The sequence below is a fragment of the Argiope bruennichi genome, chromosome 9 (assembly GCF_947563725.1).
Source record: "Argiope bruennichi chromosome 9, qqArgBrue1.1, whole genome shotgun sequence".
Classification (NCBI taxonomy): domain Eukaryota; kingdom Metazoa; phylum Arthropoda; class Arachnida; order Araneae; family Araneidae; genus Argiope; species Argiope bruennichi.
In genome coordinates, this window is record NC_079159.1 from 68,927,212 (window position 1) to 68,939,571 (window position 12,360).

At 25.9% G+C, this 12,360-nt stretch overlaps 1 protein-coding gene across 1 annotated transcript; it reads right to left on the bottom strand.

Moving 5' to 3' along the window:
* Positions 1-5,979: 5,979 nt before the first annotated feature.
* Positions 5,980-12,225, bottom strand: LOC129984274 (eukaryotic translation initiation factor 1A, X-chromosomal-like). The gene is made up of 6 exons (XM_056094117.1): positions 12,085-12,225; positions 10,393-10,476; positions 8,995-9,098; positions 7,840-7,972; positions 7,652-7,746; positions 5,980-6,181 (listed from the first exon to the last, which is right to left on the bottom strand). The coding sequence occupies exons 1-6, from the start codon at positions 12,098-12,100 to the stop codon at positions 6,176-6,178; spliced, it is 438 nt and encodes a 145-aa protein (XP_055950092.1). The 5' UTR covers positions 12,101-12,225; the 3' UTR covers positions 5,980-6,175.
* Between the last annotated feature and the right edge of the window lie 135 nt (positions 12,226-12,360).

Here is a 12,360-nt window from a genome sequence, read left to right on the forward strand (position 1 = left end):
TTAAACTGTTCCTGAAAGACAACTGATTTGCTATATAATGGCGGATTTTGAACTAGACAGATTAGGCAGCTACCTAATCTGTATGCTAGTTGAGAGGGGGCCGCAAACAGGCCGATTAAAAGAAGAAAAAAAAGCTTTATTTTTCAAGTTACCAAACAAATAAGTTTGTAAAAAATAAAAATTCTGCAAATGATAAAATAATGTAACATTAAAACTTAATTATGCATAAAATTTCATCAGTTGATTATGATCATTATGACTGATCTATCATCAGTCATAATGATCATGATCAATATCCCGATAATCAGTCAACTATATGATCAATCATATGGATCTTCATTCAATTGATTGGTCATCATGATATGTTTCATTGTGCTTACTTAGCTATCAGATTATTTATAAAATCGAAGAACATCCCGAACAGGGATGCTGAGCAGTTTAGAAACTTTACAGATAATCAAAAACAAATACATATATGAATAGTTAATAAAATAAAAAAATAATCTTTAACTTAGAATAAATTATAACTATATTAAAAATATGCGGAAATGTGAAATTGATTTTACCCTCTTATTAAAAGAAAAGGCCTCATATTGCAACTTGCCTAGGGCTATTAAGTATTTAAATCTGCCACTAGCTAGACTTACGAGTGGATTAGTTACAAATTTCGAACCTGTAATACAAAGGGAGTTGTAAATGGAAAGAGTGCCCTGCCTACCCATCGACAATCCTCACCACAGGACCCAGAAGAACTTATGCTGAAGCCCTAGAAAATCGACGCGATAGAACTGTACCTGCCGTAACTCCGAGCTCACCTGAAAAACTACAGCAAAGACCCAGGTATCAAAACTGGCCTTATGATAACATCTCAAATCTATAATCAATTACCTCCCTCCATAGCACCTCCAAATTAAAAGAAATCGTCGAAGCTTTTAAAGAAATTAAGAAGCTAATAGAAAAATTATCTGGATTTCTTAAAGTAGCTGCTCAATTAAAAGAAACAAGATCCAAAGAAGAGAGGAAACTCATTCTTCTCAATGCTCTTCTTCACTAAGTCCCATCTTACCCGACCACCTCTTAAACGTAAGCTCCTGATTCCACCCAGCAAGAACAATAATTTACCCTTCACTAGACCCCGCAAACTTGGAAAATCCAGATAACCTCACCCTCACCTACTCCACTGAGAAGCAACCTTCTTATTGGTCCAAAAAATTCTCCCCTTCTCTATCTCCGGTATCAACTCAGGCTAGAAACGAAAACAAGAAATGCCTTCCTTCGTTTTCAGGACGCAAACAGTCAGGTTCATCTTAGAAGCCAGGCCTCATTATGCCAAGAAGGAGATAACCTCGGAATCGAGGCGGATACTCCTGCAATCGACAAAGGGTGTTGTAGATATTCTGTAAGAGACTTCTAATCACCATGTAAATCGTTTTACTCTTCTATCCTAGCACAACTCCACATTTCGATGACTTGGTAGACTGCTAAGAAGCAAAGTACAATAGGTAAATCACCAGATGTTGGAAAATGAGAACTTTAAAATACGGAAATCCATTCTTGTTTGTCCGTCAAAATCCCCGTTTTCAAGCTACCTGTAATCCCCCCTCCTTTAGTGAAATTAAAGTGAATAATAAATGCTTATTACAAAGATGAGCAGTAGGAATTCGCCAAACAAATCAGTTCTAATAAATTTCACATATTGGTTTATAATACACTAGCTAGTGTTGGTGCAACTAGATAAGAAAACGAGCCAGCCCGTGTTGGAAATTTGGGTATTTCTAATTTCATATCTAGATTGATAAAAGATTCACAGACACTTTTCAGACAGTATAGTAACTATTTTATTTAACAAAACACAAAAAAATTTTGAAAGAAAATAATGTAAAATGATCAATATATATATATAGTGAGAACATTTTAAAAATATACAGGGCGAGTGTAAAATCTTTCTGTGATAACAAAACGTTATCGTAGAATAGCGTTGGAAATAATGTTTAAAAAAATTTAATATTCCATATCTATATATTTAAAATTTTCGAAAAAATATTAAACATATTTCATTAAATTCAGCAATAACATTAAAATTTTTTTTAATGAAATTGCACTGATGAGAAGGAAATTTAGATATTGTTGTAGATGCAAACATCTCATTATCATGATGCCCCCCCCCCCATATATTACAGTTCTTCAACTTCTGGACGAAGAATTTGTTTCCAAGTGTATTGGAAGAGATTAGCTAAACCAAAGATCTACATTTTCCTAATTTTTATCTTATATCAAGAGAAAATTTTCAGCCACAACAGTTCGTAATATTGAATGTTAAAATGACAGATGATACATCTAGGTTACCTGATCTAATATTAGAAAACATGTGGTGATAAACAGTGTATTGCATTAAGATCTTCTGATTATAAAATTTAAATACATACAACTTTTATTTCAGTAAATGGTTTTTTAACATATACTAATACAGTTCCTGCTTCGATGACCAGATGGTTTAACAAGATTACATTTATTTACATTTCAATTAAATCTCTTATGCAACCTTGATGTTCATGCTCCTATCAACAAAGTATTTTTAAGCATCAAATTGTGGTAAATATTAACCCTTTCAATACCAGTTTTTTTCTTTTCCAAAATTAAGATAATTTAGGGCTCTAATGGGTCAAAGTATAAATAGCTATATTCTGCTAAAATAAAAACAAAAATTAACTATACATGTAATTTTGGAGGTGGGACATATGTGTCGCATTGTAGTTGAGGTGACCGTATAAAATACAGTGGATAAAAAATTGCACTAACATATGAATGTAATTACAAAAACCCCTTAGGACATGCACTTCAATAAATTCCCCACTTAATTATCCTTTTGGATAATTTAAAAATATCAGCAGGACATACATATCCTGGTAGGGCCCATAGATTTAAAGATGCACTATTTTAATAATTTCACACCTGTACTGCTCATAATGTACATGAATATTCTTAATGGAGCTTAGTTCCATGATGTCATTGTACCATTATAAATGTAAATTCTAATTGCATTTTGTTTTTCAAGGTAACGAAGTTTCTTAAATTTTGTGAACCGAGTTGGCAGTAAAAAGAATCTTACTACCATAACTTTCAATACTTGAAGAATATCGTCAACTTATTTCATGAAACACCAAAAACGGTTTGAAGTTCATTGCAACATTATAGATGAAAATTACATTAAAAAATTAAATAAATAAAAAATTGTCAAAATTCAAGAAAAAAAATAAACAGAAATCAAATTGGTACCATTAAAATTTTTTTAAATTGTCTTCCCTTTATCGTAATATATTCGACAGTTACTACTAAAAAACTACTTCACTTAAAACATCTGAAAATTCAATAAAATATATGATGCACATTTCCACACCCAAAATATATTTATGAGAAATTTGGTAGCTCTAATTACTTGTTCTATAGAATATTCAGACATTTCTTTATTATTTATAGAAATTTATAAAGTTAACAAAAATAAGCATTTGCTTAAACATTTGTGCATTTAATTTGTATAATCAGAGAAAAGTTTTGTATCTGTATTATACACTAATTGCAAACAATAGTTCATCAACAATTTATATCCTCTACAATATTTCATTTTCAGCCATCAGTGTGATAATAAGTTTTGTATAGCTTGTATGAAAACAGACAAATGTTAGAAAATAATTAAGGAGAAATTATGAAAATAACCTTTTAGAAACAATACTTGATTCCTATTGCAACTTCTTATTTTCAATTTAAAGGCACTAAATCCAGATCTATGACACTTAAAATTAGCCTTTATTTATAAAGAAACCTGTACAAGTAGTTCCATGATTTTGTGAGAACTGCCATTCGATTTGTTTTATAGTCTTTTAGCACTTGTTACTTAGGAATGATGGGAGTAAATTTGGCCACTTTAAAATTGATTTGATCACACTAAAAACTCAATTTATTTCGAGATTTGAACAAAGAAAAACTGAATTTAAAAATTAGTATGAAAGAAACTGACAAATTTGAAACTAATAATAGAAATTTATTTGCAAGTTTAAAATTTTCAAAGCGTACATATTTAATAAACAATCTTAATAATTAACGGCTAAATTATCACAAAATTTTATTATTTCAAAGCAGTCAATTATGATAAATAATTTTAATAATTAAACACTATACAGATTTTTTAATACAATGCACAGTAAAATTTCTAAACAAGTAGTTTAAATCATATCTAATACATAAGATTTTTTTTTAAAATCAATGAATAAAAATTGTTTTTTTTTTTTTTTTTTTTATTATTCAATGCATTGCATAACTGTTAAATAAGGGCCTTGAATGAATTAAGGGTCTTGGAAATCATTTATTTGCAATCACCAAGATACTTATGTAATCTCTAATAAAACAAAAATAAGTCTTTAGTATTAATCTCAAATAAATGCATTGTTTTATTACATAAATTAGATGTTTTAATACTATATTGAAGATAAATTTAAAAGGGACACAAGAAAAAATTCAAATAAAGGAAGTAAAAGTCTCCCTATATTAAGCAAGTGATGAAGGTGCTTTATACTGTTGATTCCATAGTGGACCATTTAACAATACTAAAATTTAAAACATTTTTTTTTCTAGTATCACAATCATTTCTTATATAATTAACATTTCACTTTTTCTTAGAAATCTAAACCATTTCATTTAATTTGATAAATTGCCTTAAAATACTGAAATGCGAAATGAATGTTTGGAAAATAGTTGATGCAATTACTTCCAATTTTATTTATACAAATGTAATTTAAGTATTTCTTATGCAAGTTATATGTTTATGCATTATTTTTGCAATATAAAAAGTGCAGCTTCTAATCTAGTTTTCTATTCTTATTTTTTTAAAAAGTAGAAAAAAATCATACAAAAGACATAATCAAAGCTGTGAAATTCCTTCAATCTGCACAAAATTTTTCTTCTAAGTTTTAAATCATTTTACTGTACTTAACATATTTTAACATTACCCAATTTTTACTTAATAAAAATTACTTAAAAGCAAGTTTATGTTCCCAGTAAAACTTGTGTATTTCATGAGAAAAAAAATTTTTTTTTGTTAAGAATTAGCATCACTATTTTTGATAAATTTGAAATAATTTAACAAATTGTTAGTTATTTCAAAGTACACAAGACAGCAATTATTTTAAATGTATTTTTCAGCAATACAATTTAAAAGAAATGATACAACAAAATCAGATTCTAATTACAAACAATAAAGAGATTTAAAAGTACATTCTACAATTAAAATTAAATCTAGATTTCTCCCCTTTTTATATACTCAATACCCAAAATTTTCAATAACATGCAAAATATTTAATGGCAATATTTGCTTAAAATAATTTCCACTTATATAAATCAGAGGTAAAGGTATTTTGGTTATTAAAATAATTTATCGATTGTAAATGACACAAAAGCCATTTATGTAAGTGAATTATTGAAAATTTCAAAAGAACAAAACAATTATTTGTGTGTTGTTTATAGTTTTATTGAAATAAACACAAAGTCACAAACATAAAAGTATCAAGATAATACATAAAAAGCACACTTTTTTGTTTATGTACAGTTGATCTAAAAGTGTAGAATAAATGTCCATTTTAATTGGTTGGAATGATTTTAATACCATGATTTGAAAATTTTCTATATTTTATTAAAAATTTACTTTTACCCTAAAATACTTCTGTATATTTAATTACATTAGTTTAATCTTTCTAAGAATTTCATAAAATCTCAACATTCTGATATTTTAAAACAGAAAATATAAATTTACAATTTAATACAATTACACTATACAAAATGTTACATAATATGTAAATTTTCTTTAGAAACTTAATTACATAAGTATAAATCAAATGAGAAAAAACTCTAATCATAATGTGAAATGATTTTATGGGCAAATAATACTTTTGACATTCAGCAAAACACAAATATTGAGTAAAATAGTACTGAAGAGAGAATTTTGATTTATTTCGATACTGGAATATAAAAAATAGAATAAAAAAGGAACAAAGTACAGGAGCCAATTTTTTTTCTCAAAGAAACATTTCCCCTTTAAAATAGTAAAAAATATAAGGTATTAAAAAAAAAAGAAATCTTGATAATAGCTGATGACTTGTATTAAAAATGCAACTTGCTTCAGTTTTTAAATCTGAAAAATAAAAATCCAAATTTAAAAAAAAAAAAAAAAAATTGCAGAAATTAATATAGTATCAATATAAATTACATTTGATGACATATCAACATTACGTTCAAAAATATAAAAAAGCATATCACTTCACCTACAAGTAAATATTTGTATTACCATGCACAAAAAGATTGCTTCAACTTCAACAGATCAAAATATAAATTTTCATTATAAAACAATGATTAGTATACAAAACTATTAATTATTTAAAAAGAAAGTATTAAAATCAAATTCTATTTCTTTAAAAAATAAACACAACTATCCAGGTTTGATTTTCTTTTATTATCAACTAAAAAAGCTTAGTATACTATATTGAAAAATTATACACATAATGGATACATTGTGGTTTGTAATTGCAGAATTTTTTCATAAAAGTTAAAACTACTCATCTTAAAAATGATAAAATTCGATTATAAAATCTGTGGATATGTGTTATATCTGGTTTAAGTGTGGCTGACATTCGAGTATTTAGGAAATAATTATCTTTAGAACACAGATAAGTTAATATCATCATTATTTAAAACACTTTATACTTTTATTCACATTCTTCTCCCCCCCCCTTTTTTTTTAAATGCAGCCTGAAAACAGATTATAATTTTTAAAGTTATAAACAATACGACTTTAATAACTAGTAGAAAGCCAGTTATAGAAAAAATTTTACACTAAAAGCTTGCATTATCATGATATGGTATGAATACATTCCATCATATTAGCATATTAGTAACAATTTCTACAATTGTTTTCAGCTGCAGCAGCAAGAAAGAGTAGTTGCTTATTAAAATTGAAAAATGGATTTAAAAATAAAAAATTACTCCATCACATTTTATGGGGGAAAAACATTTTCTATAACAATTTTTTTTTTTTTTACATATATATATAACAGAATAATATTTAATAACTTGTCTTCAGCACAAGTTCAATTTTTAAAAAAATAGAAGTTTGAATAAAAGTATAAGGATTCTTAGATAAAAATATTCTAGCTATTAAATAGTTTTATTATTGCATATTTACACGAATAACATATTTACAATAAAAATACATGAAGAATATGTTTTAATAAATGAGCAGAAAAGACAATGTGAAATCTACATTGTTTCTAACAGATAACCTACTTTTCTAATAATTTATAAAATTATACACAAGTAAAATAAATTATGTCAAATTATAAATTAATATTAATTTTTTTTTATAAATTGAAAACTAATGTGAATGTGCTGCTTTAAGATAACCTGTTCTAGTACAAAGATACACAAATATAATTACAACACAATTTTAAAGTAATTCACACTTTATCGTGGATGTTTCCTTCTAATAATATATAGACCATTTGAAAAAATAATTAAGAATACAATTAAAATCAAGCAAGTTAAAAAAGTTATTTTAAATGTAAAAGTATTCAAAATAAATAACTGATAAAAAGTTAACAAACCATACATTTTCAATATCTTCATCCCCACTAACTTCATCAAACTCAATGATGTTATCATCTTCCTCTTCTTCACCAAAGTTAACAGTATCATTGATTTTAGCTATGAATGAGAAATAAGCATTTTAATACATTTATCCTTATACCATTCATTAGAAGAAAAAAATTCCAAGGAAATAAATCACGATAACCTTACCATATTCAGGAAGTTCACCGTAAGTTTTAAGATTTCTCGCCTCATCAGGGTTGTATTTGAGGATAACATCTGCTTTAGCATCCTGATAATCTCTCAATCCAACAAGAATAATATCTCCTTGGTTAATCCAAACCTGTCATAACAAATCATTCAATTATATATATATAAAAAAAATCAATTTTGGAATTTGTATACTAACATACAATCAAGTTTCTAATGAAATCTCAACATTCCATTTAAAAACTTCATTTGAAAGCAAATTCATTAAATGAATTTTGTAAATTAAATTAAAAATGAGGGAAATAAAATTTTATTGACTTTAACATATATTCTGAATTCTAAAAATAAAACCCCTACAAGTACATACACTTTAATAAAGATTTATCAAACATATTTTTGAACTTTTGTTACAATAGTAGCATGCCGAAGAGATGCTAATGGTTCAATATAAGTGATCACATTTGATTCATGAAGTTATTTTTCTAAAAACCTCTTCATAGCAATCTTCAACATTATAATGTCCTGAAAACACTATTTTGAAGGTAAAGGCAATATAAAATACTATACTCTACAAGATATGAAGCAGTTACAAATTCATAATGGAGAAATTATCTATTTTACAACTTCTATATCATTTAAATGTTCCATCTCACAGCAGCAAAAATTTAAACATATGAGCAGTTGTAAAATGTTAAAAAAAGAAAAATTAATTTTACAAAAATTATGTTTTATAGTAAGGAGTTGCAGGTTTACTGAATGGCTAGTAATGTCAGTCAATATTAAGATTCTATAGAAAATTTCATTAAAAAAAATTTTAATGGAAATTTACTGAAGTAATATTATAATTATTATTTGTAGTAAGTAATATGCAAAACATTTCAGCACATAATGGATTTGTTTAATCATATGAATGTTTATATTTTATATCATACTATTTAATCATATTATATAGTTTTTAATCATGTATATGCTTTAGATAAATAATTAGAAAGATGTCAAATTTAATGATTAAAAAATATATTTGTCTTTAAACCATAAGTCTGGTAAGAAATGGATAACAATTTTTGACAATTGATTTTACAACATGAATAAAATTTTAAAATGAATAATAAGGAAAGCATTAAGATTTATTAATGCAATGTCTTTACAATTTACCTTTTTCCTCAGCTTTCCTCGGATGTGGCACAATCTCTTCACACCATCAAAGCACATTGCCTCTAGCCTGCCATTACCCAGCATTTTCACAACTTGTGCATATTCTGTAAATGTACAACAACAATCAGAATGAAATAAAAATAAATCATAGACAGCATCTCTATGTAATATCTAATATAAACAGAAGAAATCACTAATTTTACACAAAACATTACAAAAAGGAATTGAGAAATTTAAAAAAGTAGTTGAATTTGAATAAGTGCATTGTGAAATAACTACAATTTTAAATGCTTCATTCACATCTTCTTAACTGTGAAATAATGAATTGGAAAACATTAATAAACCCCACTGCTTTTCAGGAGAAATTTCTATTTTGCTCAAATAATTTGATTACATTTACTTCTCTACAATAATAAAGCATTTTACTGACAAAACTATTTCTCAATTGAAAGTATCTTATGCAAACCCTTGCCAAAAACATATCTAATTTCGCTATAGCTATTTATGAAAATAGTTTAAAATTTCTAAATAAATTTTAACTATTTCAACCTTCCATGTTGCCAAACTAACAATATCCATTCTAACAATATCAAGTTCAGCTCAACCTCGGATCATTCAATTTTATAATTTGTCATTTTTAAAACTCAACATTCAAATACAAAATATCGTAATAAATGGAACTTTTAGGTTAATCTTTGGTTAAAATAATAAAACTTGCTAAGAAATACTGAATTCTAGAAAGGTATAGTTACATTTTCATAAGCATTAAAATATCCATCCCAATTTTTACTCACAAGTATTAAAATTTGCAAGACTAAACAATAAAGCTTATACATTTAAAACTTACATTTATGATCAAAATATATATAACAATTTGCTATAAATACATTCACGCTGTACAGTCATAAAAAGTTGCTTTACATTCAATCAGTATTATCATTCCAGTAAAATTACATGTATATAGAAAAAGTAAAAAAATATTTAACCAGATTAGAAAACTACATGCTGTTGTGTTTTTTCTATTAATTTACAATCTTATCAGATTGACAGTATTTTGATGTGAACATTACTTCAAAAATGAATAATTTAGAAAAAGTTTTATTGCCATGAGTTTATGAAACCATTTCAAAACAATTGAAAAACGATCAATATATAATAAAAATCAATAGTGTACAATTTAAGCATAAAATAATTACATGTGTAGTGAAAAGATTAATCATTAAAAATTTATATGAAACGTTAAATTTAAAAATTCTAAAATATTTTTAGTTTTAAATAATAATAAGGTTACATAATAGATGAAAAAAAAAGTCAAAAATTAACCTGTTACTAGTAAATTTATTAGCAGATATAAATTGCAATATATATAAAAAAATAACCAGGAAGTTATAAATATACCTTGACCATCTTCTTTAAAAACCAATTCTCTTTTTTCTGCTTCATTTTCATTCTTACCTCTCCTCCTGTTTTTACCTCCCTTTCCTTTAAGAAAAGGTGAAAAGTAAATATAAATAACTAATTATAAAACTCATAACTAACAATTTTATATTAGACATGCAATTCCTATGCATGCCTTTCACTTAATTTCAAAAACTTTGAAAACAAAAGCATATGCATCTGTTAAGCCTGATGTTTGAATCATTTCAACATAGTTCCATGCTACTCCACAAGCAAATTTTTGGTGTGACTTAATTCAGCATTTTAACATAACATAAAGAATCATAAATTAAAAACTATTCAACTTTTAATCTTTTCTAAAAACATTCTTTGTATAGTAAATGTTAGCAAACTGAAATTATAAATTCTTACAAGTGAAACATTACATGAAAAAATATACTATGCGATCTCAAACTAAATAACAATAAAATAAAGGAGTCATTAAAACTAACAAGATTCCTTTATTGAAATATAAATTTATTCAAAAGCTATAGAAAATGAAGGGAATAAAAATATCCAAAACTCCACAAAAAAGTTAATTAGTAAAAATGAAAGAAGAATAAAAAGAAAATTTCAATCATTTACATAACTTTTGAAATATTAATGCATACGAAATGTTGTAAAAAATTCTGCCACTTTTTTTTAATCATAATTTAACATATCCTAGTTAAATTAATATAATTGAAATAATTTTTCAATAGAAATAGTATTAAATAGATTACTTGCAAGAAGAAACTTACAAAACATTTGCATTCATTTGATTTATTTCATTCAAACAAATATTCTCATCTTGACAGATTAAGCCTAATAATTCGGTATGTAACTAAGATACATTATGCATTTCAAATACATTAAGCATTCACACTGAATATGGTAATTTATTTGTAATGTTTTACACGATTCCGAAACATTTCTAGACACAATTCCGATTCGTTAAAAACAAGCAAAGTAATTACAAAGAGCAAAAATATAAAATATTTAAGCCCTGGGTATTTTATGTTGATAATATTCAAAACTGAAATATAATCAATACTTTTTTGAAAAATTCAAAATTCCCTAATTACCACCTTTAGAAGTAAATGTCAATCATTCCGTAAAAGCATTCCTACAAAAATTCAGTGAAAGATATTTATGCGCAGTCATTACCTTTTTTTTTTATTATTATTAATATAATTTTCAAAGTGAGATAGAAAATATGTAGCATAATATTTAAGCAAATAAAATCTAAAAATGGAAAAAACGAGTAAAAGCAATCGTCAACATGCCTTAAATATGTCATTCAATTACGCACTACATGAATGAATTATAATAGATGTAATCAGAAAAATTCTTAGGTGAATTACAAAAGGCGCATAACTCAACATGTCCGACTGGCTGAAAAGAGAGAAATTAATAGACATCCTAATCCTTATTAAAAATATATTTATAAATAATTAGATAAAGAGAAAATTTAAATTAAAGTGACGAGAAAATGTAAAATTCTACTAGTAAGTCTACAACACATACGGCATACTTTTCAAAAGATATTACAGAATTGTAAATAAACATGTTCTATAACGTTCCCGAGTAAACACAGCTTACAAAGAATATTTGAAGATTCTTTCATAAATAAGAGTAATTATTAGTTTGTAAACGAATTAAATTAATCATTACCTTTATTTTTCGGCATGCCTGATGAAGTTAGTTAATTATTAAACAGATTTTGCAAATACCAAAATGGAAAATTCCGTATGCTTCCAAGACTGACACGGATTTAAAAGAAAGAAATAGAAAAATATCTTTTTATATTGGTTCCTTACCCGAAGCTGCTGAATCTTGTAATTGTCGTCGTCAGATGTCGCCTCATATTCTTAAAAAAAAAATTCAATTTTCACATAGAACGAAAATATATATATATATATAATTTGAAAAAGGAAATTTGATTAATAC

Coding starts and splice junctions, on each gene's coding strand:
- LOC129984274 (XM_056094117.1), bottom strand. Junction 7,973..8,994: donor GAGGAAAGCTGAGGAAAAAG/GTAAATTGTAAA, acceptor TTGTTATGACAG/GTTTGGATTAACCAAGGAGA. Junction 7,747..7,839: donor CGGTGAACTTCCTGAATATG/GTAAGGTTATCG, acceptor TCTCATTCATAG/CTAAAATCAATGATACTGTT.